We start from the raw sequence: 27,929 nt of genomic DNA on the forward strand, positions 1-27,929 counted from the left end.
TAATATGAAAAATTATCTTAATATAAGAAAACTAACTCAAAGTGCAGCAAATTTATACATCAGATATATGAAAACATACTAGGTTTCGTTGCTGAAGTCATCAGTGCAGATGAAGAAAATGTATCACTAGAGGTGTTTTCCCCCAAACAGTGATGTGTGCTTGTTTTTTTATTTCCTATTGACTTCATTCATCCTGGCTTGTATGTTTTAATTTATTCTAATACTGGCAGAACAGACCAACCATTGTGCTGTATCAGAGCTGGTTCTTGTGCCTGGACCTCTGAGTAACTCAGGTTTTCCCTGCTCCTGATGGAATATAAGCAGGGTATTAACCACATTCAGTTGACCTTAGAAAACCAAACGCGCGCGCGCACACACACACACGCACACACACGAAGAGGAAGAATTAGGATGACTCACTCTAAATTTCCCAGATTTCTAAGAAAACAAGAATAACACATTTATTCAGAGAACCAAGACAGGAGCGGTTCCACCAACAGTCATGACCCCATGTTACAGTAAGATGAAATGTCTTCATTATTGCTAACCGTGACCTTTTGCATTTTAAAGCTCCAAATTGCTTTTCACATGTGCCACATGGAGCTGAAGAGTCTGCCTTGACTTGTTGGAAGTCATTTTTACACCCTGAAGGAGATCACTTTACCCTCATCAACATTTACAAGGCCTACCAGGACACAACTCTGAATTCTACCAGTGAGTGTAAGTGAATGCTCAGAAATTACCTTCTAATTCCACCTTCCTTTCCCCAGAGAGGTCTGAGTCCTTATTAGTAATTCATCAAACACCCTTCTTCTCTAGCGCGTTGCCACTTGAATGCAATGGCACTTGAGGCCCTAAACACACTGACAGGCATCTGCGGAGTGGGAGACGCTCCTTCCTCCTGCTCCCGCGGAGCTCTGTACTTCCAGAGCTCCAGCACTGCACTCAGCCAGCCTTCAGAGCAAGCTTGCTTGGGACACAGTGACGGGGGACACAGACTCATAGATGGGTCTGCAGAGGAAGACAACGAACAGCCACCGCTACATACCCACTGAGTCAGAGCTGTGTTGTGCACCCTCTGTATCCTGGCACATTCACCATGCACGTGCAGAGAGGCTACAGAGCTCCAGATACTCGTGCAGAATAGGCTGGGGAGCTGTGGGGAAGCTGCAGAGCTGCTGATGAAGCTTGGCCGGGAGAGCAGAGGGTATCCAGAGAACAGAATGGCGTGTGTCAAAGCACAGCCAGAAAGTCCTATGCAAGCCTGAAGGACAGTGGGTAGATTACCTGTCACAGAAAGGTACTCAGAAGTGAACCGGAAGCTCCTATGCAAACAGACACAAGAGGAGGGCAAACAGGGCAAAGCAGTGTGGCGGAGGCTGGAGCCACCCAAAGGGCAGCCAGTAAGGAGGTCCCTCCCTCAAAGGATTTTTCTTACCTTTGTTTTCCATGATGCATCTTTCACCTCCTTTGCTCTGAAAGATGGTGTGAAAATATGTGAGGTAGTATGAAAAATATGACAGCAATTTGAAAGACCGTAGAATTGTATAAAGAACAGGCAGTTTGTGATTCAGAGCTGAGAAGAAAAAGTTGTCAGTGGAGCCGGAAAGTACATGGAAATTTGATGGCATCTTTTGAGGGCATCCTGAATGGATGACACTCTGTCACTAAGTACATGCTCCGGTTGCTCCGAGCAGCCTGAGTGGACAGGACGCGGTAAACAAGGGTCTTCTGTTCATGGTGCCATGGCCATGTGCATTCCCAGATCCATCTTAAATAATTACAGGGGACAAGAAAGACTAACTTCAAACTCACCCAGATTTTAATATAAATTTAATTTTGAATTTTAATATAAAAGTTACAGCTAGGGTAGATAGATGAGCTTAACTGTAACATAATTAATTCCCAAATCAACCCAGTAGTAATCCTTTTCTTATCATTAAATAAAAAATGAGATATTTTCATAGATCAAAGGAATTTATACTGTGGGCTTTTTTCTGCCTAGTTTGATTAAATGGGGCCACATACATCCTTGCTGTAGGCATAGAGACAAAATATAGATCTTACAAAATCCTGTCTGGCCTTTGAGCCACAGGTTAGTTAAATACATCTTCAGGAAGAGTTTCCACAGTTGGCTGGGATCACAGAACCCCAGCGAGTGGCATGGGTGCTATGAGTGGCACTGTCTCCCTTCCTGGCAGTGCCCTGACAGCTGACCTCACAGGCACCAGAAATCCTTGTCCTTGCTGCCTTCCTGCCACTCACCTATGTGGCCTCCTTTGTAGGACAGGAGAGTATAGGGCTTAAAGATGGTAATTAACTGCTTGGCCTGGGCTCTTCAGAGCTTCTGACAAATCATTTCTAAATGGCCTTGTGTTCTTTTCCTCCTAGACTGTGTTGAAAAGTGGTGTCATGATTACTTCCTCAACTGTTCAGCACTCAGAATGGCAGATGTTATCCGAGCTGAACTCTTAGAAATTATCAAACGAATTGAGCTTCCCTATGCAGAACCTGCTTTTGGCTCCAAGGAAAACACCGTAAACATAAAGAAAGCTCTTCTGTCCGGTTACTTTATGCAGGTGAGAGGGCACGGGGTCGCCTTGACATAGGCTTCCCTGAACTGCACATACTCAGAACCTGCTGCCAACAGTCGCTCACTTAGGATGATGATTTTGACACTAACTTTAAGTAAAACTAAAAATCCACATTTATAGTAAAGATTTGGTACTTAAATATCCTTCCCCTCAAGGGAATAAAGGTCCAAGGCAGAATATGTAGTCTTAATGGAGAAAAATGACATTTCAGTATGTATTTCCTCACCTGTCAAGTTCCTACATCACAGGGTTATTGTGTGCTTAACACCAAGTGTAAAGCGCTTGGCATCAGAGTGTGTCACCTGTAGTATGGCGGGTCATGTGCTAAGTTTCATCTCATGGCCAAAACATTAACCTCAGAGCTGCATTATTTTAGCACAGTGCCCTGCTGTTGCTGAAGTTAGTTAATATCAGTGTCTCAAAGTTTTAAGCAAAACATGCTTATGGCTTATTTTCTACAAATAAAAATAGGAAACATGAATGGCAAATTTTAGTTTTAACTATCCTGTATGAAATACTTTGGTATTTTTTTCAACAAACATTTTTGTATATTGATCTCCGTATTAAGTCAAAATCTTTTTTCTGTAAAACTCTGCCTTTCAGATTGCTCGGGATGTTGATGGATCAGGTAACTACTTAATGCTGACACATAAGCAGGTTGCTCAGCTGCATCCCCTGTCTGGTTACTCAATCACCAGGAAGATGCCAGAGTGGGTCCTCTTCCATAAATTCAGCATTTCTGAGAACAACTACATCCGGATTACCTCAGAAATCTCTCCCGAACTGTAAGTTTCATGGAGAAAAAAAGGATTGTATTTTTTTTTTAATTCATATCTGTAGGAGTAATGACAAATTTGGCTTTTATTCTGTTTTTAGTTGTAGTTTATACTGGTGCCAATCTTAATTTATGTTGAGAGTACCTACTAAGGGCAGGCCTTTGTGGATGATACCTAGGAAATGTCCCTGCCTGTGAGATGACAGCATAGAAAAGACAGCGTTGAAATAAACACAAAGACTATGTGTCTTTAAGAAGAACTCAATGCTGGAGAAACCGTGCAGGTTTGCAGGAGCACTGACCTTGAGAGGAATGAGTTTAGCCATCTTTCAAGAGCCACTGCAGTTGGAGCTGTCAGGGAAGAGGAAGGAGGAGAGGTTGAAGAGGCAGGCACCAGAGGTGTAAGGCTTTTTGGGCCACATGGTTTAGATTTTATCCAAGTGCAGTACACAGCAACTGGAGCATTTTAAGCAAGAGTAGCATCTTCTCTGCATAGTTCACTGTAGCTGGCCAGGCACAGTGGCTCACACCTGTAATTCCAACACTTTGGGAGGCCAAGGTGGGAGGATGGCTTGAGCTCAAGAGTTCAAGACCAGCCCTGGCAACATAGCAAGACTCTGTCTCTAAAAAATAAAAAAAAATAGCTGGTGTGGTGACACGCGCCTGTAGTCTAAGCTACTTGGGAGACTGCAGTGAAGGATCGCTTGAGCCCAGGAGGTCAAGGTTGCAGTGAGCTAGCTATGGGGTTACACCACTGCACACCAGTCTGGGAGACGGAGAAAGACTGTGTCTAAAAATAAAAAATAAAAAAATAACTGGTTTCTACATGAATGGAAAGGAGGGGCAATGGCAAGAGTGAGACTACTCCGCTAGTCTTTCAGAGGCCACAGCAGAGTCTGGATCCATTTTGAAGGTACCACTCCAGCAAGTAGTGTTCAAGGCAGCAACCGAGAGTGACTCATAGGTGTCTGGCTTACACAGCTGGATGTGGAGTGGCACTAAGATGACAAAGAAGCAAAGATACCCCCTCTATTCCCTACCCAAAGCTCTCCCAAGCATAAGATCAGTGCCTCTCACATGGTGATGGGCCTTAGGAGAATTATTAGTTTCCACCAAAGGTTAGGGGTAGACAGCACTTTCACTGTATGGCATCCACTAGAGAAGCCAACTTATTCTAGAAATGCCAAGAGGATTGGCTGCAGGAAAACCAGAAAGTATTTGTTTTACAAAGTCAGACTGAGATACTGAGGAGTTCAAATTAAATACCGGCTCTATTGGTAGATTCTCCAGGGGATGGGAGGTGCCCATAGTGTTTGGTGTCTCTCACCACCTTCCCCACTCAAAATCTAATCTTTTTGTTTTAAACAGATTTATGCAACTGGTACCACAATACTATTTCAGTAATCTGCCTCCTAGTGAAAGTAAGGATATTCTACAGCAAGTAATGGATCCCCTGTCCCCAATTTCAACAATGAATAAGGAACAGAAAATGTGTGAGAAGTGCCCTGAAACTGCTGAACAGAGATGTGCTCTCCAGTGACTCCCCACCAAACACAAGGTGCAATAGTGTCCCAAAGTTAGCTGGATGGCTGAACTCCAGAGTGACGTGCAGATACGTTACGTGAAGACGGATTTCCTACCCACAGGATAATCTTGAAAAAACACTTTGTATATTATTTTAAAATAAAAAATAGAAGTTTTTATTGAGTTCTTTAAATTACATGTTTTTCTTCTTCCTGGAAAAGTTTTTAAATCAACCATTCATAATTTGACCAAAATTTTAAAAAACTGATCTATTTTGTAAATGTGTCACAGACACATGGGACAGAACCCTACTTTTTGTAGAGGACCTTACTCCGAATAAAGTTATGAGTTTTTCAGTAATTCTCCACTGAGTTTTCTGGTAATGTTACAAAAGCAAGCCCATCACTGTCCATTGGAAATGGGTTAGACAGATAGATATTCTTTCAGTTTATCCATGATTTCGTTCATCTTGTCGCCTGGAATTAACATCACAGTTCGCAAAGGCTTCATTGGTATGTCATCAAAAGACCATCTGCCACCCAGACAGGTGTCGCTCTCCTCCTGCACTGAGTAGTTGAACTTCAGAATTGCCTTCTAAACCAAGTAAGTAACCATGAATTAAAAATCTGGACAACCCAAAGACAAAACCCATTTAATCTACGACAAAGAATATTACGTTTGGCATATAGTTAAATAAGAATGAGAACTAAAAGGAAGCAAAACTCAGAATAAAACAAGTTCAAATGGGACATTTAGGCAGAAGTTACAAAACACAAACCAAGTAGATTTTTAACCCACATGAGGAACAGGGATATGGGTGTGCAATTTCTAAGAGGTGAACAAGCAGCTAAGTGATATTTTCATTTAATTGTACAATATCTTGTGATAAGTGAAATTAAGACTCATAACATTTGATAATTAACAAGAACTGGTCTTCGAACACTGTCTTTTCTCACTTTCTCAGCGGCTTCCTTAGCATCAGGCTTTTGTGTGAAAACAGTAAATCTGCATACCTCACCATCTTAAAACACCCATACATACTCTGCCTAAATGGTCTACCTGAGGTACTGAAGCATATGTTTTGTAAAAATTGTGTTTAACATTTACTTCCTGGAAAAAACGGGCACAGCTGAATATGTAGTACTTTAGTCTTCTGTAGAAGTCTTAAAAGTGGTATCACCCAATTCAGGAAAGTATGTTCCCCTCAGAGATACACTTCAAGATTTTTTTTTTTTTGAGACGGAGTTTTGCTCTTGTTGCCCAGGCTGGAGTGCAGTGGCATGATCTCGGCTCACTACAGCTTCCACTTCCCAGGTTCAAGCAATTCTCCTGCCTCAGCCTCCCAAGTAGCTGGGATTACAGGCATCTGCCACCATGCCCAGCTAAATTTTTTTTTGTATTTTTAGTAGAGACGGGGTTTCTCCATGTTGGCCAGTCTGATCTCGAATTCCTGGCCTCAGGGCCAACTCCGCCTGCCTCAGCTTCCTAAGGTGCTGGGATTATAGGCATGAGCCACCGCGCCTGGCCCACTTCAAGATTTTTGAGAGGCAGATAGCGTGAGAAAGAATATTCTCTGGTATATGGCTGTCCATCACATACAAGCTATCTTTATTGGAAAAAAATGCTGGAGAAATCCCACCAGCGGGATGACATCCACAACTAAGAGCAAAGAGTAGCAGGGGTGCCCCAGCTTCCACAATGACCGGCTGTGTGAGCTCAGGTAATTTCCCTCATCTCCCTATGACTTAAAGTCCACATCTGTAAACCCCAGGCTAATGTCTACCTCTCCGCATGGTTTTAGAATGAAACATTTCACAGGAAGCATATTATAAATGCCTAATCATTCTTAGCAGGTTAGTAACTTTTCTTCTCCTCCTCACGCTCATAACCACAGTGCAGGTGGGGAGGCTGGTGCCTAGCCTCTTGAGTACCTACTATGTGCCTGGCACTATGTTAGCTGCTAGCTCTTGTGGGGAAACAGAAAAAACAGAGTGGCCAAACTTGAAAGACTTGGACATAAGGTGGAAGAACAAGAAATCTTGATAAATCATTTTCAAGAAAATCCTTATTTACATCTAAATAAATAAACAGGATAGTCTTACCTCATAGAAAAATTCTTCCTCTGCATTTGCAAACATTAACTCATCTTTCTTTTGGTTGTTCCATTTCTTTTTGGAATTTTTTCCTGCTTCCACAAATGTCTTACTAATCAGAAGGTAAAAGCAGCACTTCCCACATGGCTTACTGGTTTTGTGTGCCTCCACTACTTCTTTCCTGCAAGGCATACACAGAGTTTGTTTACCTGCTGGATCAAGTGAAATCCATCAACAAATCAGAGCACAGAAAAAACCAGTGAGGCATCTTCAGTGGGTTCTGCTGTGATGCAGGCATTCAATCTGGACACTTAGTCTAAAGCAATGATTTTTGTTTACATCATCAGTTGCATTTTAGATTATAAACCACTTTTTATAATAAATTGTATGATACATCTCTGATTTATATAGCAACTAACAGATGAATCTCAAATTCACTCAATATAACATCACTGCTCTGCCTGTGTAGAAGTTAAAAATATATGAATCTGAATTTTTTAAAGCAATGAACATTTAACTGAAACACACAAAGGTATACAGCCACAACCAATGTCACTATAGCCTGTGACTACTACTACAGGCTCTAATTGCTAGAGTCTGAAACTAATTTCTGACATACTGCAGCAACTGCATAAACACATATCCTAAATTCTAGCAATGGAATGGCAATGAAACCTAAATGTTTCTTCTTTCTGAAAATTAAACATAGTCTTGTGCATCTGGATGCCCTCGAACAAAAGAAGAAACTCAGAACAACCCTCCTCTTCAGCTTTCCTTTTTTTTTTTTTTTTTTTTGGAGACAAAATCTCAGTCTGTTGCGCCCAGGCTGTAGAGTACAATGGCGCAATCACGGCTCACTGCAACCTCCCCCTTGCAGGTTCAAATGATTTTCGTGCCTCAGCCTCCCAAGTAGCTGAGATTATAGGCCTGCACCACCATGCCCACCTAATTTTTTTTTTTTTTTGTATTTTTAGAACTGGGGTTTCGCCATGTTGGCCAACCTGTTCTCAAACTCCTAGCCTCAAGCAATCTGCCAGCCTCAGCCTCCCAAAGTGTTGGAATTACAGGTGTGAGCCACCACACCTGACTTACCCCCCACCCCGCAACATTTTTTTTTTTTTTTTTTTAAAGAGACAGGGTCTTGTAATGTTGCCCAGGCTGGAGTGCAGTCGGTATTCACAGGCACAGTCATCACACACTGCAGCTTGGAACTCCTGGCCTCAAGCATTCCTCTTGAGTAGCTGGGACTACAGGTATGTGCTACTGTGGTTGGCTCTCCAGTGGTGCGATCGTGGCTCACTGCAACCTCTGCCTCCTGGGTTCAAACGATTCTCCCTGCCTCAGCCTCCTGGGTAGCTGGGATTACAGGAACCCGCCACCACGCCTGGCTAATTTTTGTATTTTTTTAGTAGAGACAGGGTTTCACCATGTTGGCCAGGCTGGTCTCAAACTCCTGACCTCAGGTGATCCACCTGCCTTAGCATCCTAAAGTGCTGGGATTAGAAGTGTGAGCCAGTACGCCTCACTTCAACTTTCTTTTAACAGGACTAGGAGAAAGCAAATCACCCTCCTATCAAACCAAATAAACATGAGCTTCAGCTGATCAGAAAAAAAAAACCACTTAAGGCACCAGAAGCACAATCTGAGCTGCAGCTGAGAGAACAGGGAGCAGGAAGTAAGAAGCACTGAATCCCTAGGAAAAACAGCAAACCTAAAGGTTTCCAGAGTAGAGTTGTATTCCTACGGCTATTTAAGGAAAACCACAATGCAAGTGCTATGACCTCTGAGAAAGAATATTCTATAAAGAACCTGTCAGGCCGGGCGTGGTGGCTCACGCCTATAATCCCAGCACTTTGGGAGGCCGAGGCGGGCGGATCACAAGGTCAGGAGTTTCAGACCAGCCTGGCCAATGTAATGAAACCCCATCTCTACTAAAAATACAAAATATTAGCTGAGCATGGTGGTGGGTGCCTGTAATCCTAGCTACTCGGGAGGCTGAGGCAGGAGAATTGCTTGAACCTGGAAGGCGGAGGTTGCAGTGAACCGAGATTGCATCATCACATTCCAGCCCAGGCGACAGAGCAAGACTCCATCTTCAAAAAAGGAACCTGTCTAGGCCAAGTGCTGTGACTGACACCTGTAATCCCAACACTGGAGGGCCAAGGCGGGAAGATCACTTTAGCCTAGGAGTTCAAGAACAGCCTGGGCAACATGGCAAAACCCTGTCTCTACCAAAAAAAAAAATTAAATAGATGGAAATCAGTGAATCTGCCTATATTTCGCCCTCCATTGCAAAGCTCAGGCAATACAATTCTTAGTACACTCAGTTTGCTAGATTTTGCAGCTACATTTGGAATATTTTTGTAATCTTAAAACTTCTGCATTAAAAAAACAGAACAACAAAAAACCTTGAAAAGCTAGACCTAGACACAGTATCAGGACTATGGTTTCCCTAGTTATGAAACACACTAATAGAATTTGGGAATTTTACCAGTTTTGTTATTGTTGTAATTGTTCAGCATTTGTGTTGCAGAAAGCTATATGTGAAGGTGAAAAACTTCAATCAAATGGGGATGAAAAGTCTACATGAAATTATCTACTTATATACCACTTAAATCTTAAGTTTAAAGATTATTAAGATTATTGACACAAACTCTTCAAAAAGCCAGTTGTTAATAATGTATGCACTTCACAGGAGGCTTCTTCCACTTCTCTCACACTAAACCCACGGACAGAACTCTTTCTGTATCTACATATTCTACTTAAAAGACTTGGAAAAAAATTATTGTTCAAAGACATTTTCCCAAGTCTCTTACTGAAGCTGCTGGTACATGGGCAGAGCGATCTGTGGAGGGACGTTAATGAATCTTTCACTTAGGAGAAGGCCCACAGGCTTGGTGGTGTCATTTAAAAGCTTGTCCAGCTGTTCAACCATGCTCTTTTCACAGTTCTTCTCACAGAAGCTTAAAATCAACTCTTTAATTTGTTCAGCACACTGGGTACCCTAGAAAGCAAAGAGAAAGCTTGTTTTCTATTACAACCAATCACTTACAGGAGAAAACCTGAAAGTGAGAGCTATCACTTTTTATCTTACAGCTAAGGGCAGTTTGCTGCTATAGCCTTTAACATCTTGTGTCTTCAGTGTTGACTGCTTAAGTATTTCTCAAAAGCAAACACACTGGTTACTTACCATCCCATGATCAGTGGTAAGAAAGTCATAATTAACATTCAGACACACTGGAATAGCAACTCTAGTCCACCTCATAAAGACAGATGGAAGTAACTGGAAAGTTCATTTCAAAATTAAAGACTAAGTGTAGCCTGCATCTTATTCCGAGGAGGGTAAGCAGCTGATTTACTTTTTATTACAACTCATTAGTCAATAAAAAAAGATGAATCAAAAGAAAATAAAATGTCAGTAAGTGCCCTCAACTTTGAAGCAGCAAAGCCTCAGAATATCCCCACCACACAAGTAGTAAAGATAACAGCTGCGGAGACACAGCACCAACAGCTCCTGCATCAGTACCAGCATCAGGACTGCCAAACCAGATGATTCTCTAAACCACAGGGAGTAAACAACTTTAATTGGGTACAGAGTATTCAAAACACCATCACCTTCATATTGAAAAAGGATTATAACAACAGCACATATCCCTATCATTAATATCATCATTTGACATTAAAGATATTTCCCCATGCATTAAATAAAAGTGGTTTTGGCCTAAGAAATAACCACTGAGATGCCACCCAGTGAAACCAACCTTTCTTTCAGTTAAATTCAAAAGGCTTATGAAACCAAAAATCTCATCTTCATCCACATCATCATCGCTGTCTTCTGAAACATCTGTTTGCTATTTTAAAAGAAAAAATATTTAAAATTTATATTTAGTTGAGTATAATACCAAGTCTTGGGATGTAGGCCTCATTTATCTTTTCACTTTTGAAAAGCAAAACTCTGTTTTACCGCCGTCATCTTAGAAATCATTATATTTTAAATACTGTCACAGTTTTACCACTATTATCTTGGAAAGCATTATATCTTAAATACTCTATGACCTTGTTCATTTCACTTTACCTCCCTTGACTCTGTTCCTCTTTTTAGATTCTGGAAAGACTGAAATTTCTTTGTACCAGTTTCTTAAGTCATTTTCTTTTACCAGATCTCAAGATAAAATGAATCCAGAAATAAAGCATTTTAATTTGTTTTCTAAACAATTTGGCTGGAGCCAAGCCTTGCTTCTCTGCTGGCTCACAGCATTGTTTCATCTAAAAATCAGGTGTTTCGAGAGCAGAAAAATCAGGTGTTTCGAGAGCACTTGTCAGTCTTGACCATTAGTGAAGCTGGGCAATGCTCGCGGGCCACTTACACCTCACATGGGCAAGAGAGAAGGGAAAAAAGAGAAACCTGCCCTTTGCTCTAGGATCCTAGGGACCGACTCCCCTGAACGCTCTGGGTAGTCCCTTTACTAAGAACAAGAAGTCTCTATCCTCGGGACACCTCAAGCACCTCTGGAGAAGCCAAAGAAGCCACAATTATAGCTGCAGAGCTACTGATGTGATTATCCATTTAAAGGGTGAATCCTGCCATTAGACAATAACCTCTTTCAAGGATAAAAATAACTGTTTCTCCTCCATATCCATTAGGTCTTCTAAGACACTAATTAGCTACAGATCACATTTGTTTGATGAAAGAGCAGGTGGTCTGCTTTTCCCCACTGTCCTAATAAAAGGAAGTCCTAATAGGTTTAATTTCTCATTTACATTGAGTGTGATAAGGTTACTAACGTCAGAAGGCTTGAAAAGTGTCCACTGTATTCAGTAATAAGTATGTTGGTGATCCTATCATTCAATGTCAGAATTTTTGAGGTGTAAAAGTCAGATAAGAGTGTCTGAAGAATGAGAGGACAGGAAGTAGAAACCATGAATAAGATTACTTTTCAGAATTTTGGCTCTGAAGGTAATGTAGTTAGAGTGGAACATTTGATTGAATGGAGCTTTTGTTTGTTGTGTTTTTCACAACAGGCTAGAGAACAGGTGCTGGAAACAGGAAAAGATATCAACAGTGACAGCTACACATGTGTAGTATTTGTCAGTTGCCAGACACTGTTCTAAGCAGTCAGCAACTCATTTTGTTTACCCATGCACTCTACAACGTAGATGCTAGTATCATCCTCATTTTCAGAGGTGGAAATGGAAATTAATTAAGGTACTGTGGCAGATTGTATCTTTCATAGACGGCCCCAATGGATCTCTTCTTGGACATGCTCTTCTGACAAAGTGACCTAGACACTTTTCTCATGGAGTGGTGGGGTCAATGTGCCCTCCCCTAGGTAGAAATTTGTATCTGTACTGACGAATCAAATAGTGGAAATGGCACTGTTTCATCACTTCTGCCTGGTTCTTTTGGGCTGCTTGCTCATGGAACCAAACCAACGTGTAGTGAGGCCCACATGGAGAGGAACTGAGGCCCCTGGTCCACAGTCCCAGCTAAGCTCCCGACAGACAGCTAGGGCTAACTTGCCAGTCAGGTGAGTGAGCCATCTTGAAAGCCCCAGTCAAGTCTCTCCAGGTAACATGATAATGGAGATGGGTTGTGCCCACTAAGCTTTGTCCAAACTGCAGATCCATGAGCTAAATAAATGCCTGCTGCTATTTTATGACACTAAGCTATGGGGTGGTTTGCTATGCAAACACATAACCCAAAGAACCACCAGATGATAGGCAGCAGAGCCAGGGTCCAACCTAGTCCTTATTTTGTTGAGCTCTCTACAACATCTGATAAGGATGACAATCCTCACCTCCTTTAAATGTTCTCTTTCTTGCTGTGTATGACATCACTGCACTGTTGTTTCTTCTACTTCTCCAGCCATCCTTTTTAATCTCTTTTGCTGGCTCTGCCACTTACGTTACTCATCCAAGTATTCTTGGTATCACTAAGGTATCTGTCCCTTCCCTCCCTGTGCAATCTCAATCACTTCTATGATTCAATAACATTTACTACAAACTCCCAAGTCTCCAGGGCTCCACCTGCTACCCAGTACCTCACAGGTAATTTAAACTCAAAATGTACAAATCCAAACTCACGTTCCCCCTCCTAACCTGAACTTCCTCCATGTTTGTGATCCTGTTTGCTCAAGCTAGAAACCTGGAAGTCATCCTTGACTCCTTTTCCTCTCACTTTCAGACCCAAGCAGGGACTAGACTCCATCATATTTCATCTCCCAAATATTTTTCAAATGAGCCCACTTCTCTCCCTCTCGATTGCCACTACCTGGACTATTGCATTTAATAACCCTGGATTACCGCAATGACCTTCTGACCAGTCTCCCTTCCTCCAGTAATACTGCCTTCCAATTCAAGCTAAACAGAACAAATAATTCATTTTTTTCCCCCAGGTATAGGGTCTTGCTGTGTTGCCAGGCTAGAGTGCAGTGGCACAATCAAAGCTCAGCCTTGAGCTCCGTGGCTCAAGAGATTCTTCTACCACAGTCAAGTGGGCAAAAAGACTATAAGCATGTGCCATTATGCCCGGCTAATTTTTGTTATTTTTTTGTAGAGACAGAGTCTTGCTATGTTGCCCAGGATGGTCTTGAACTCCTGGCCTCAAGCAATCCTCCTACCTTGGCTTCCCAAAGTGCTGGGATTACAGGCATGAGCCACCATGCTCAGTATGAACTAAATAAAGAACTCATTTAATCAGAAAAAAAACAATTGTCCTGCTTACCTTAATCACACTCCCAATATGGTTCTGTTGAATTAAGACATCTGTTAGCTCTGCAGTGTTCACAGGAGCCTTTAGAAAAAGCTAAAAGGAGGAAAAATTATTTTAAATTATGATCAAAGAATAATTTCTAATAACTTCAAATCCCATATTCAAATACAAATAATGAAATTTCTGTGACTTGATTAAAAAGATGACCTAGAAAAGTAATCCTAAGAGGGAAAGAAAAGCCCAGGAGAGTCAAAGAAGCTAAAGATTAGGAAATTTCAGAGAAGCAGTCAGTGGTAATACAGAAGTAATGGGGGAGGGAGAGGGAAAAAAAAAAAGGGAGAAAAGAGAGAGGATGAACATAAGACCAAAGAATTTGGTGAAAAGGACAGTGGAGGCTATAAAGGTTAAAGAACCAAAATCCTATTATATGAGTCAACGAATAAGGAGAAGCAGCAAGCATCAATTTTGTAGCACCAAACAGCACAGTTACATGACTATCAAGAATTGTGAATTAGAGAAAACAAAATAGTAGCTCAACTAATCGGCAGATGAAACGAAATAATTCTTCCTTCCAGGCAAAGTAGAGAGGATTTAAATGGAAATTCTAAAAAGATGAATTTGAGAGAGCCTGTATTGAATGATCTGAATTTGCTTTTTTTTTTCTTCTTTTAGAGACAGAGGCTTGCTCTGTTTTCCAGACCAGAGCTCAGTGGTGCATTCATAGCTCACTGCAGGCTTGAGCTCTTATACTCAAGTAGTCCTCCAGCCTCAGCCTCCTGAGTAGCTATGACTAAAGATGTGTGGTACCACACTTGGCTAATTTTTTATTTTTTGTAGACCAGTTCTCACTATGTTGCCCAGGCTGGTCGCCAACTCCTGGGATCAAGCTATCCTCTCACCTCGGCCTTCCAAAGCACAGAGATTATAGGCATGTGATTTTTCTTAGAAGAAGAAATTTATGCATAATAAATAAAAGATAATACCTGCTGCAATAATTTCTTAATTCCGTCATAATCGTTATCTGATATGGAATAAGCTTCAAATTCGATATTCACTTCCTGTAAATAACACATAAAATAGTTGTTACCAGAAAAACTACAAACATCTAGGCTTTAAAACAGGCAAACATTGCCAAGATAGCCATCTGTAGAGAATACAAAGCACTATCAAACCATTTCTTCATGTGACACAAAAGCCTGAGAGAACAAAACACTCAGAGTAACCTAGTTTAAATGTTGAGAAAGTCCAGTTCAAATAAACCAGTCACAGCAGTCACAAAGAAAAAATTATTTTCCTGATTGCAAAAAGGGTGGGCAAAAATAAAAATCATTTCAAAAGTCCCTGGAGTTGCCTAGAGCTTGATTTCGCCCATGGATTTGAGGTTACACTTCATTCACCTAGCAAATATTAAGTACCAATCCAGGTACCAAGCACTATGCCAGACACTCAAGATGAAAAGGTTATGCCAGGTGCGGTGGCTCACGCCTGTAATCTCAGCACTTTGGGAGGCCGGGGTGGGCAGATCACGAGGTCAAGAGATCAAGACTATCCTGGCCAACATGACGAAACCCCATCTCTACTACAAAAATTAGCTGGGCATGGTGGCACACACCTGTAGTCCCAGCTACTCGGGATGCTGATGAGGCAGGAGAATCGCTTGAACCCAGGAGGCAGAGGCTGCAGTGAGCTGAGATTGCACCACTGCACTCCAGCCCACTGCCTCCAAAAAATAAAAAAAAAAGAAAAGGTTAGTAAGGCAGACAGGAATGATCCTGCTCTCATGCAGCTTACAATTTATGGAGGAATATAGACATTAAGGAAATATTTTTAGAAGTAAAACAAAGGTATCACAGTGCTATAACAACTTAAAAAATAAGTCAGGAAAGGAAAGGCTTCCTTAAAGAAGTGACACTTGAGCAAGGAACCAAGAAAAAGCAAAGAGGGATGCTGGTACAGGGAACAGCACAAACTAAGGCCCTAAGGCAGAAGGAAATATGATGAGCACAAGGGACTAGAAGAAAGAATGTGTAGCTGGGCTCCCTGATCTATATCGTCAAGACAACAGAATCTAAAAGAAGATGGCACTGACATACCAAAAACAAAACCTAGTTGCTTTTAAACACTATCAAGATCCATCCTTGAGAACCCTAAATCATACCTTGATAAATGATACAATGAACCTGGGGCTCTGATGAAATAATTTGATGCTCTTCAGGTTGGTTTGGGAATTTAGGTCTTAGCTGAAGTACATCACAGAGGAAATTAGACCCACTTTTACCTTGCCACCCGGACTATGCATATATTTAAGGCTTCCTTAATTGTTAAACTTGCAACGCCCTGGAATTGCTCTAAGCAATTTTGAAGCAATTCCAGCTCCAATTTGAACTCCTTAAGTTCAGCTTTGCAGATCAAACGCTAACTCAGCCAGATTATGTGAGTAGCAAAACACAAGGGGTAGGGTGGGAGTGTTTCAAACAGGATCAAACTAAACCAAATAACAAATTGTCATTATTCAGGACTTAAATTTATTCCTTAGATCTAAACACATTCTGTAAATAATGCTCTTCTATTTTTCTTTGTCTAGATAGACACCTCGGACCTCTGTCCCAGACTATTATGGCACCACCAGGGAAATGGGCAGCAAATGGATCATCTGTCCAGCACCCTTTTCCCGGGTATGGGATCATCTCCACATGGTTTCAACAGGAACAGCCACGTTTGTAGAAAACAGCCCTGTCCCTCATTCGCAGGTGATTTAGAATTAAGACTGTGGTGGTCTGATAGACTTCCCATGTTAACGCAAGAATCACTGCTTTCTATAACCCAAAGTCATAAAATAGCCAAAGTTCTAAGTGAAAAATGGTGAGATGGCATTCAAGGCACAGAGCCAAAGTAAGTATTTGTAAAGGAAGACTGATCACATAGCTGGTGAATTTAGGGACCATTTACAGAAATGACGACGGTTAAAGAGAGGGGCATGAATTATTATACAAATTCTGCTTTGGACAAGTTAAGGCTGAGGTATCTATTTAGACATTCAATAGTCTGAAGGATCACTCAGTCTGAATTATTTATTAAACAAATAATAAGTACCTACATTACCAGGCACCCTATTCTGAAGAAAGGAACCCAGTTCCATGAGATTATGAAGCCAAAGATTTACCCACGACTTGGGTCAGCTGCCCCAGGAGCCAGAAAATAACAGCCTAGCTGAGATCTGAAGAAGGAAGGGAAAAGCAGGTGGAAGAAGAGCATCTGAAAAGGCTACGGCAGAACCCGGCAGGAGCCTCCGAGAAACTGAGGGCCCCTGTGAGTGCAGCCTGCACGGTGAAGAGGCGGACAGCTGCTGCCCCGGGGGGAGAGGGCCGGCTCTGCGGGCCCGGGGTGGCCGATTCAGGATTTGAGGCTTCCGCCTGAGAACTAAAGAGGGTGAGAACACACCTGTTGCGGCGGGCTTTTTCGGGGGGACGCGGGTTGGGAGAATAACCGGATCTGAATAGGCCTTTGAAAAATACTATGGCTGCAGTGTGTTAAAGGCCGAGGAAGAACCTGAGAAACAACATATCTCCAGTTTCTGCTCACAGACCCCCAGGAACAGGAAAGACACTACGCTGTTTTCACACAGCCTGGGCTTGCCACAAAGTTTATAAACCAACTAGAGAAGTGTGTGTCCTCACCTCGTCAACGACCTCGTCGTCTTCATCCTCTTCTTCGTCACTGTCGTCATCGTCTTCGTCCTCATCCTCGACTTCATCTTCCTCTTCGTCGTCGCGCTGGACCGGGGCGCCCGGCGGCTGCGGAACCCCACTTCCCACAGCCCTCCGTTTGGCCCTGGACGCCATGTTACCGCCCACACTGCGCCTGCGCAGCTTCCCCTCGCCTGACCTTACAGACCAGCCCATAGTAGCCAAGGGGGTGAGGGATTACGAAGAAGCTCGGCTCTGAGTGCACGCCAACCCCAATGCCCCTGCTGGATTCCGCAGCCATGATCCCTTACAGTCAGGTCCAGCTTGCAGTCCTAGCTTGCTTTTTTCTTCCTCCCTCCACCCTCTCTCACTCCTCCCAAGGCTTCCCCTCCCCTTCGCTTAGTGGTTCAACCCATCTAGCCTCAGGCCTCACTCAGCGGCCTGGATGTCGAGGCGCAGGCGCGAGCACCCAGCTGTGCGCGCGGCCACGCCGCGACCGTAGTCTGAGGTGTGGGGTCCTGGGGCTCGGCCCGGTTCGCCGCCGCGGCCCTCGCTGCATGGGGAGGGCGCCGCCCACCCTCTCGTCATTGCTCCTGCAGCCTCAGCAGCCTCTTCGCTGGGACTGCGCGACACCGACCCCCGACTGGTTGCCCGCTGTATCCCAGGCCCGGTGCTGGGCACGGTCCAGTCTTTTAGCCCATTAGGGCCTCGCCAGCCCCGCGAGGTAGGTGTTGCCGCCCGCGGTACCCGTGCAGAGGCCAAGGCCCGCGGGCGTGCAGGGCCCCGGCCCTGGGCGGTGTGTGACTCGGCGGGGCCAAGGCCCCGAGGCCGCTGCGGGCTTAGTCCTGCCCAGGCGGGAGGTCCGTGGCTCCTACAGCTGCGCCCGTGACGGAAGGCGCCTGCCCAGCCTACCCTCGCCAAACTTCTGGAGTGCGTTTCTTGACCTAAAAGTTTTTTTAAAGCAGGGACTGCAATTAAAAATGCTTCACGGTGGTCGGGCGCGGTGGCTCACACCTGTAATCCTAGCACTTCGGGAGGTCGAGGCGGCTGGATCACCGGAGGGTCAGGAGTTCGAGACCAGCCTGGCCAACATGGCGAAACCTCGTCTCTACTAAAAATACAAAAATTAGCCGGGCGCGGTGGCTCACACCTGTAATCCCCAGCACTTTGGGAGGCCGAGGTGGGTGGATCACTTGAAGTCAGGAGTTTGAGACCAGCCTGCCCAACATGGTGAAACCCAGTCTCTACTAAAAATATAAAAAGTAGCCAGGTGTGGTAGCAGGCGCCTGTAGTCCCAGCTACTGAAGAAGCTGCAGCAGGAGAATCACTTGAACCCAGGAGACAGAGGTTGCAGTGAATCGAGATCGAGTCACGCACTCCACACTCCAGCCTGACGTCATCTAAAAAAAAAAAAAAGCACTTCGTCATCTAAAAAAAAAAAAAAAGCACTTCGGGCCCAGTGGGGTAGTCTAGGTTAAAGACCCGAGCCAATTTTGAGAGAAGAGTGGAGGGGACTGCGGGCAGCTGCAGAGTGCGTGAGTCTCCGCTGCCATCCCCTGTGGCAGGTGGGGATTCGGTCCAGGTCTTTCCATTGCGAGAGAAGTGGGGGTTCTGGCTCTTTACGAGAAACACCCTGATTTTTTAAAAACCCATACCAAGTAAAAAACCTCATCAACCTCAGGTTTATCCCACAGGCTGCCAGTTTGCCTTCTGTTGTGAAAAATACATGGAAAGAAAATCATTAGAGAAACCGTCAGCTCTCTAGGAATAAGAGCTACAGCCTTGGCTCTCAGGCCTTCAAGCTATACCACTAGCCTTCCTGCTTACAAGTCTCCAGCTTACATACAGCAGATCATGGGACTTCTCAGCCTCCATAACTGCATGAGCCAATACCTTACAACAAATCCCTTTCTAGATATAAATGTATGCCATTGGTTCTGTTTCTCTGAAGAACTCTGACTAATACACCCAATACAAAGGGGTCCGTGGCTCTTTCTGTCTTGTTCCATCATCCCTAGGTTCTCTGCAAGTATGAAGGGTCTGGCCACCCCATCCACATTCCAGGCAGAAAGGGGGAGGGAGCAGAGAGACCAGCATCTCCTTCTAAGTACAGGACTTACAAGTTTTGCACATCACTTCACATTGCATCCTGTTGGCCAGAACCTAGTCACCTCACGACGTCTAACTTTATTTTCGGCAACCATTGCCCAGTTAATGAGGGGTACCCGTTTCTATGGGGAGAAGAGATGAGTAAATGTTTAGGGGCAACTGGCAATCTATACCACACCTCCCAGTCCCAGTAAGATGTACCAGCTATGAATCTTAAATATTCTTTCATAAGACTTACTGCATTATGAGTATATTTTTACTGATTTTTAAAGTACCTATTTACCTTCCTATAAATATAATGATACAGGGATCATATTGTATGCCTAGCGCCTAGTACAGTTACTGTTCCAGAAAGATGTGATTTACTGATAGCATTTAACTAGACAAACCAAAAGAAGTTCAGGTGGGATTCAAAGAAGAAACACTTCTTTTCAGCCTGGTCCCAACCATTTCAAACTAGGCTGTAGATAGATGATTTCACCTAAAATTATATCAGCAAATCCTGATAACTCTGCGCAATGAAGGCTTGATCCAGTCACTTCTTGACCTGGCCTTTGCCAAAGCTAGCACCCTTACCACAACTCTGATTCAGTCACTGGTGACTTTTGACTAATCTGCTATGACCCATGGGATCCCTGTCCTTCCTTGCCCCAAAAGTTGGTGGTATTTCTAAAGTATAGATCCCATCACTGTCAATCCTATCCTAAACTTTTTAGTGGGGTCCCTTTTCTCATGAAATCCGTAGCTTACCTTGTCCATTACACTTGAGCCACACTTACCCTTCTCTTTTGGGGATACCCAGGCCCCTTTCTGACCCTTGAACATTTTCTCCTCACTGCTGTTGTCATTCAGATCACAAATGTCAAAATGACTCAAACGTCAGCTCCCCAGAGGTCTCCCTGGACATGGAACTAGTTATTAGCACCCCAGTCACTCTGCCAGATCACCTCATAGCACTTACTGGTTCTGAAATTATTACACACAGCCTCAATAAATAATGCAGACCTAATTTCCTGAGGAGGATTCCAAGCTTGGGATTTGGCGTCACAGCCTGAGAACTATATAGAAACACTTGTGAGAGGGTTGGCTTCTGGTATTTGAAAGCATTACAGAAATATTCTTTGAAAATATAGGGATTTGTATCTCAGAAGCTAGATCCATGACGGGAACATGGTGGGGGCTGAGTAGAGCTCTGTGGCCACAGGATTGCCTGCTTCCAAGCATTGGGCTTCTGCTTTTTAAACCCCACACTAATTGCTTTCTTTATATGCCACAAAAGGATGTATGCCTTAGCCGAAAATGCCAAGTTTTACCTGCCTTGGACTGATTGAATCAGGCCTACCTAGGTTATCTAGGATAATTTCCCTTACTTAAAGCCAGTTAATGACTTTATCTTTTCTTCAAAATACCTTCACAGCAACACCTAGAGTAGTGTTTGGAAAAACAGTGCTGTAGACTAGTCAAGGTAACACAAAAGTTGTCATTGCAGAAGGGTAGGCTCCTAATTTCTGTGTGAGATATATTTTGAGTAACTTTGGAAAGTGATAGGAACCATACTGCCTATTCCCCCAAATTCCCAATCTCTCTAGCTAACACCTTGATAGCAGCAATATTAGAACTTGATTTCATAAGTATATTTGTTCACGAGGTTTGGTGCTTAGGTACAAAACAGTTAATTTTGAGCCAATTTTCCCAAAATGTTCCATAAATATATATTCAGTAGTAATTTATAAGTAATGGCACCCAGAATTGGTACATTTCTTTTTTTTGTTTTTTTTTTCGAGAGGGAGTCTCACTTTGTCACCCAGGCTGGAGTGCAATGGCTCGATCTAGGCTCACTGCAACCTCCGCCTCCTGAGTTCAAGTGATTCTCCTGCCTCAGCCTCCTGAGTAGCTGAGACTACAGGTGTGTGCCACCACACCTGGCTAATTTTTTTTTTTTAGTAGAGATGGGGTTTCACCGTGTTAGCCAGGATGGTCTCGATCTCGACCTCGAGGTGATCTGCCCACCTCGGCCTCCCAAAGTGCTGGGATTACAGGCGTGAGCCACCACACCTGACACATTTCTGTTTCAAACAATGTAGTCTGTTGATTCTTAGCAACCACTGCATAATATTTATTAAGTAACTAACTGGTGGGTCTAATGCCATTTATGGAATGATAATCTGCCTCTCAAGCAGATTTATTCTGCTGTTTCTCAGCAGCATTTATTGGTTTGTTTGTTTGTTTAGAGACAGGGTCTCACTCTCTCACCCAGGCTGGACTGCAGTGGTGGGATCACGGCTCACTGCAACCTCCTCCTCCCAGGCTTAAGTGATCCTCCCAAGGAGCTGGAACTATGGGCACATGCCACTGGGCCTGGCTGATTTTTTAATTTTTTTGTAGAGCTGGGGTCTCACCATAGTGCCCAGGCTGGGCTCAAACAATCTACCCACCTCAGCCTTCCAAAGTGCCGGAATTACAGGCATGAGCCACTGTACTTGGCCAGCCCTTGGAATGATTATAATGTGCCTTCCCCCCACCCCAATACAAGAGGAATATAGTTTTCATCGTAAAAAAAAAAAAAAAATTGTGTAATACTGAAAGAGGTAAAGCAGAAAATAATCATTCTAATTTACCACTCAGAAATAATTACTATTAATGTTTTGGTGTATATCCTTTCATATATGTATGAAAAATCTAAAATCATGCTGTTTATGTAATTCTGAATCTTGCTTTTTTCTTAACATTATTTTGTGATTTAATAATTCATGTAATTGTTTGTGAATATTTTAATGATTTCATAGATCTGTACCATGATTTCTGTAACCATTCTTTCATTGTTGGATCTCTACATTATTTCCATTTATTTGTAATTCTAAAGAATTCTAGTGTGAGCATCTTTATGTTAATCTTCAGACACCTTTATGAGTATTGCTTTAGTATTCTTAGAAGTGAAATTACAGGAAGAAAAAGGATAAAGTATATAAGGCTTTGATGTCAACAAATTGTTTTCCAGGTTATCAGACTATCTATCTTACGATACTTGACAATGTTTAGAAAACATTTAATAAGTACAAGAGTCAATATAATTATTTCCTAAAGTGCTTATGAGCTACTTAGTATATTTATCTTGAAATGGAAAAGTTATTTATCTCCTTAAAATGTAAGATATCCATTTCTCTGTTGTTGATACAGCCCTAAATTTGCATCAGTTCTCTTCTCCGAGCCATAAATGTTTGGTATAGGACACTTGACTTTCACTAATGGCTTCCATCTGTCTTTCCAAGTGATATCAGCTGCTAACATGCTCTTTCTTGGCCTTATCAGTGACAGGGGTCTTCAGAAAGAAGAAGCCCATTAGTGCTAAGTCATGGTGTAGGAGGGATAGATCTCTTCAACAAGCAATTTATTGCCTTCTTCTTGTGTACCATCCCCATCGAACATTGCTTAGGAAGAGTCTTTGAGATCTAATTAAGATCTGTTTCCTTGTTCTATCACAGCGCCTTACAAGGGCCACCAGGCAATAATGAAGGTTCTTTTACTGAAGGATGCTAAGGAAGATGACTGTGGCCAGGATCCGTATATCAGGGTAAGTGGCCTGAGACTCTTTTTCTCATAGGGTCCTTTCTGCTAAGTCACGGGGCCTGGAGCAGGCAGGGGTGGGGTCTGCAAAAACTCAGAGGAACTAATGCAGAATAAATGGTTGATGTTTCCTTATTTTAAAAACAGCTGTAGCCAATCCAGAACTATATTCTTTCATTTGCAGGAATTAGGATTATATGGACTTGAAGCCACTTTGATCCCTGTTTTATCATTTGAATTTTTGTCTCTTCCCAGTTTCTCTGAGAAGGTAAGGCCTGTCTTGACTGAGCACCGTGTTAGTGTTTGATTTCTGTAGAACCCTTGCCAGCCGAAGCCAGAGAAGGACTGTTTTACTGTCTCCTTATTTTATTCCCAAACTTTAAAACAAGGCAGTATAACCTCATCTGGCTCCAGGAGGCTGTTGCTGTTGGGAGTCTCTGACTGAGCCTCTATCAGCCCCTCCAAAAAGCCACCCAGACTCAGAGATTGGGGCCCAGGAGAGCAGGTCATGGTGACAGCAGCAAACCTGCATTGCTCTCAGCAGTCCTAGAACCCTTTCACTCATCGTCTCATTTAATCTACCCCTCACCCCCCACCTCTGCAAAGCAGGCCAGGTAGGTGTTATTTTTCCATTTTAGAGATTGGAGTCCCAAATTAGGCAACTCAGCTAAGATCTCTAGCAAGTAAGAGACAGGGCTGGGACTCAAACCCAGAGCTTCTGCCCACAACTTCAATTCTGCTTCCAGTGTAGGAGTGATAAAAAATTGCAGGAGACAAGCCCAGTAAAGCCTTCCAAATGTTTCAGAGTGAAAATCCAGTGCCCACAGCTTCAGGGAAGTCAGATGTATACAGCAGCCCAGTGCCTGGGTCAGAGTAAATGTTTGGTAGATAATATCAGCATTAGCCTCTTTGAAAATCAGGGCTTCAGCATGGCTATCACCCCCTGTATATTCCCACTTTTATTACAGAGTCAGGTCAAGGCTTCCCTCCGACCTGCACTCCTCTCTAATCCCAGGCTGCGTCCGGCTTCCCCTCTTTGCTGCAGTGACACTTATCACCCTGTGGTGCATTTGTCTGTCTCTGCCCTAGACTGTGAGCTTCTTGGGGAAGTACTATGAATAAAGAGTTGATCTGTGTATCCTAAAAGTCCTGGAATAAATAGTTCCAGGTATAGTAAGCACTCAGTAAATGTTGGGGGGATGGGTGGAAGGAATTAGTTTTCTTACTACTTTTGTGAAACATTTGGAATACTGAGTCATAGCTCCTTGGAAGACGTTGAATGTAGCCATCATATAAAATGACTTTATTGCTTTTTGGTGTGCAGCTTTCTCATCCTGAAGATTATGGGGGACTCATTTTTACCAGCCCCAGAGCGGTGGAAGCAGCAGAGTTGTGTTTGGAGAAAGACAATAAAACTGAAGGTGAGGGTGGGTCTACTGTGGATGCCACTGGACGTTTATTTACTGTTGTTTCTCCTGCCGGGAGACTAAGTTCCAGAAGGAGCTGCACTTCTAAGAGAAGTGAGTGCTTAGTGGTGTCAGATCACAGACCCTGCCTTGGGAAACGGGAGACAGGGCTGCCTCTTAAACTCCCAGACAAGATGACCCTGAGAGGGACTTTCCCTATCTATTCGCTGTTCACCTCCTGGGCACTCATATCTCCACTTAGAATGTATCAGGCAGCAGCTTCTTCCTCTGAAAATAGGATAAATTCTACTTTCCTCAAAGAGAGATGATGAAAAAATCTATGAGAAAATAGTCAGTGCCACCATGTCAGGCACTTAGTGACTCAGTCATCTCTTTGACCTGTCTTTCCACTGCCTTCCCTCACCATGAGAACAGTATGAAAATGGCAGTGCCCATTAACAGAACTCTGGGTTTCAGCCTGAGCAAACACCTTCTTAATAAATGCAGTTGAACAGCTTCCCAGCTAACATTTATGGAGTGCCTGTTGTATGTCAGAACAGTGCCTGTTGTATGCCCGTGTAGTGAATACTTCACGTTCATTACCCCACTTAACCCTAGATAACAATCCAGAGGCACACAATGCTATGATCTTATGTTACCATTGAGAAAACTGAGGCTGGGAGAGTAAGCACAAAACGAGTCAGTGCAGAGCTAGCTTCACACTCAGGCCACCCACCTCCACAGTTAGATGAGCAGAGGCAGCAGGCAGAGTGGTCATTCAAGGGCTTTGGTGTGAGTTAGGCCTGGGTTTATGCAGCCATTTGGACCTTAATGAATTCCTTGACCTCTCTGAGCCTCAGTCTTCTTGTCTTTAAAGTGGGCATAATAATACCTGCATCATGGGATTATTACTTCTACTATTAGCTAGGTCGAACTTACTGAATGCTCACTCTGTGCAAGACTCTGTCTTGAATGCTTTATCCTGTGAGATAGATATGCTTAGTATTTTCACTTGGCAGATGAGGAACCTGAAGAACAGAGGGTAAGGAACTTTCCAGGCCCCCACAATACATAAAGCACAAGATCAGGATTCAGGCTGCAGAGTCTGAGTCTTGAAGGGAACCATCCAGGACATTACCTGGAGTAGAGTGGGCATGGAGTAAGTGACAGTGGTGAGTTCTGGTTATTCTGCCTCCACATTTAACCAGGCTTCGTTATAGCCTAAACATACTACCTTCTTGGTGATTTCATACACATATTCACCTCCTATTGAAAGTCTGAGGACCTAAGAAACTCAGAACTGGCCAGGCACAGTGGCTTAGGCATGTAATTCCAGCACTTTGGGAGGCCAAGGTAGGTGGATCACTTGAGGTCAGAAGTTCGAGACCAGCCTGGCCAACATGGTAAAACCCATCTCTACCAAAAAATACAAAAAATTAGCAGGGCATGTTGGCACGTGCTTGTAATCCCAGCTACTCAGGAGGCTGAGGCACAAGAATCACTTGAACCTAGGAGGCGAAGGTTGTATGAGCTGAGATCATGCCATTACACTCCATATGCGGAAGCGTGTGTACTCTTTCCCAGTGGTGCCCTGGGTGTTTTTCTTGCAATTGTATTTTTTCCTTTTGTATATGTTTTGAGGATGAAGATAATAAAATAGAGGAAAACCCTAGAAAGGTCACTATAACTCTTTCTGGTGCTTTATAATAAAATTTAAAATGTATTTTCCCATATATTTTCTTATTTTGATTCTCACAACAGCCATATGGAATAAGCAGTAGGGGTATAGTTAATCACAGTTACCTTGATGAAGAAACAGACGAGGTGGGTTAACTGACTTACCTGGGACACACACGTTAAGGGGCAGAGCCAGCTCTGTGGCAGACTTTCCGACTCCACCTGGTGCTCACTCCAGTTGTTCTGCTCTGAGGCTTGGAAAATGGTTTGTTTACATGCTATGGATAAGTTTTGAATAAGTATCATTGATGTTTATGGGGTAGGAAACAAAGCGGAACTCAATCTTTAGTTACTCTTTCAGAGGGAATTTCCCTTAATGTAAAGGGTAGAGTAATAATGCTATTGAATTTAAGGGAAAGTTACGCTCATGACCAGGTTTTAGAAAGGAAGAACTATTATTTCCTTGTTTTCTAAAAATGTAATAAATGTCCAGTGGCTTTATTTATATTTATTTATACAATCCATTTTCTCTTTGTATTTCTTTAATCCATATTTAAAGATTTTGTTTGATCATAAAATGATAGTATTCTGTATTAAATTGTGTTTGTTAATTGACCTGAAATTTATTATTTTTACTTTGGTGTAATGAATAAAAGAACCCTCTCCTCTGAGATTACAGTTTGTTGACTGCTTTCAGATTTATGTCCCAAATAAACCAATTGGATTTATGTATTAGACATTTAAGTTGCTTTTTTTTTTAATGACAGTGTCTTTTTTTTAATATGTCTAGATTTAAATTTTTTATTTCACTATGCAAATTAATTCTTCAAGTTATGTTTATTTTCTGGTACCCATTAAATTCTTCTAGTACCAACTGTGGAAAGAAGGTAATATTTCAAGCAAGGAATACTAAAACATTTATGAAAGCAATTTTTTTAAAATTGCCTATAAAACATGAACAATGTGAAAAATGGAATTTTAGTTTGAGATGGTGTTCTTTACATTTAGTTATTAATAGTTTGCTTTGCTCACAGGTTTCTTAGAGTGAACAAGCAACCTTGGGCAGTGGTCCAAATGGCCACTTTGGTATTTACAACTCACATAGAATTTCATGTTTTACAGTCTGGGAAAGGTCTCTGAAAGAAAAATGGAATGCCAAGTCAGTGTATGTGGTTGGAAATGCTACTGCTTCTCTAGGTAAGGAGTCAAGGTAAAAATAAAACATCAAAAAATGGCTTAGCCTTTTCATTTTTAAAAAAACAGTTTAATTTGGTTTAAAAATATTATTTTTGCTTATTAAATTTGCAAAAATTAATTAAATATATGATGCTAATGATAAGAATGCAATGAAAGAAGTATATTCAAACATTTCCAAATGGCATTAAAAATTGGTTTACATCTTTTGAGAACCACTTGGTCAGTTTGTATTCAAAAGCTTTATTAAAATGTTTGTACCCTTTGGCTGACTAATCCCATTGTGAATATACATAATGCCACTGAATTATGCATTTAAGAAATGATTAAAATGGCAAATTTTATGTTATAGTTTTACCATAATATTTTTTTCTTTTTTTTTTTGAGTTGGAGTCTCAACTCTATTGCCTAGGCTGGAGTGTGGTGGTGCAATCTCGGCTCATTGCAACCTCTGCCTCCTGGGTTCAAGTGATTCTCCTGCCTCAGCCTCCTGACTAGCTGTTATTACAAGTGCCTGTCACCACCCCCAGCTAATTTCTGTATTAGTAGAGATGGGATTTCAACATGTTGGTCAGGCTGGTCTCAAACTCCTGAT

At 42.5% G+C, this 27,929-nt stretch overlaps 3 protein-coding genes across 11 annotated transcripts in view; 2 read left to right on the forward strand and 1 right to left on the reverse strand.

The window, feature by feature from the left end:
- The window catches only part of DHX32 (DEAH-box helicase 32 (putative)), a 42,792-nt gene extending 37,543 nt beyond the window's left edge, over positions 1-5,249 (forward strand). The window contains exons 8-11 of the mRNA XM_064373740.1: positions 571-720; positions 2,392-2,579; positions 3,198-3,379; positions 4,738-5,249. Of these exons, the coding sequence (XP_064229810.1) occupies positions 571-720; positions 2,392-2,579; positions 3,198-3,379; positions 4,738-4,909 (692 nt within the window). The 3' untranslated portion in view covers positions 4,910-5,249. The remainder of the gene's footprint in view (positions 1-570; positions 721-2,391; positions 2,580-3,197; positions 3,380-4,737) is intronic.
- Positions 161-17,564, reverse strand: BCCIP (BRCA2 and CDKN1A interacting protein). Of its 6 annotated transcripts, none has more exons than XR_010341725.1 (9): positions 17,376-17,564; positions 14,682-14,756; positions 13,711-13,791; positions 10,748-10,837; positions 9,803-9,990; positions 6,996-7,167; positions 3,672-5,487; positions 1,439-1,475; positions 161-1,011 (listed from the first exon to the last, which is right to left on the reverse strand). XR_010341725.1 is itself a non-coding variant. In XM_012453374.2 (7 exons), the coding sequence occupies exons 1-7, from the start codon at positions 17,538-17,540 to the stop codon at positions 5,317-5,319; spliced, it is 942 nt and encodes a 313-aa protein (XP_012308797.2). In that variant the 5' UTR covers positions 17,541-17,564; the 3' UTR covers positions 161-5,316. The 6 variants fall into 6 exon arrangements, 1 of the variants encoding a protein (XP_012308797.2); XR_010341724.1 differs by having other exon boundaries at positions 161-1,325; XR_010341720.1 differs by having other exon boundaries at positions 161-1,475.
- A 444-nt stretch (positions 17,565-18,008) lies between these two features.
- UROS (uroporphyrinogen III synthase) overlaps positions 18,009-27,929 on the forward strand; it is a 34,916-nt gene continuing 24,995 nt past the window's right edge. The window contains exons 1-5 of one of the 4 annotated variants that reach the window (XM_012453378.3): positions 18,009-18,108; positions 22,976-23,064; positions 23,242-23,325; positions 24,382-24,478; positions 27,263-27,337. In XM_012453378.3, coding sequence (XP_012308801.2) covers positions 23,002-23,064; positions 23,242-23,325; positions 24,382-24,478; positions 27,263-27,337 — 319 coding nt within the window. In that variant the 5' untranslated portion in view covers positions 18,009-18,108; positions 22,976-23,001. Of the gene's footprint in view, positions 18,109-22,816; positions 23,065-23,241; positions 23,326-24,381; positions 24,479-27,262; positions 27,338-27,929 lie in introns of those variants that run through there. The other 3 variants (XM_012453379.3, XM_021674613.2, XM_064373742.1) reach the window with 3 other exon arrangements.

The sequence above is a fragment of the Aotus nancymaae genome, unplaced genomic scaffold, assembly GCF_030222135.1.
Source record: "Aotus nancymaae isolate 86718 unplaced genomic scaffold, 86718_ANA_hifiasm-v0.15.2.pri h1tg000010l, whole genome shotgun sequence".
Taxonomy (NCBI): domain Eukaryota; kingdom Metazoa; phylum Chordata; class Mammalia; order Primates; family Aotidae; genus Aotus; species Aotus nancymaae.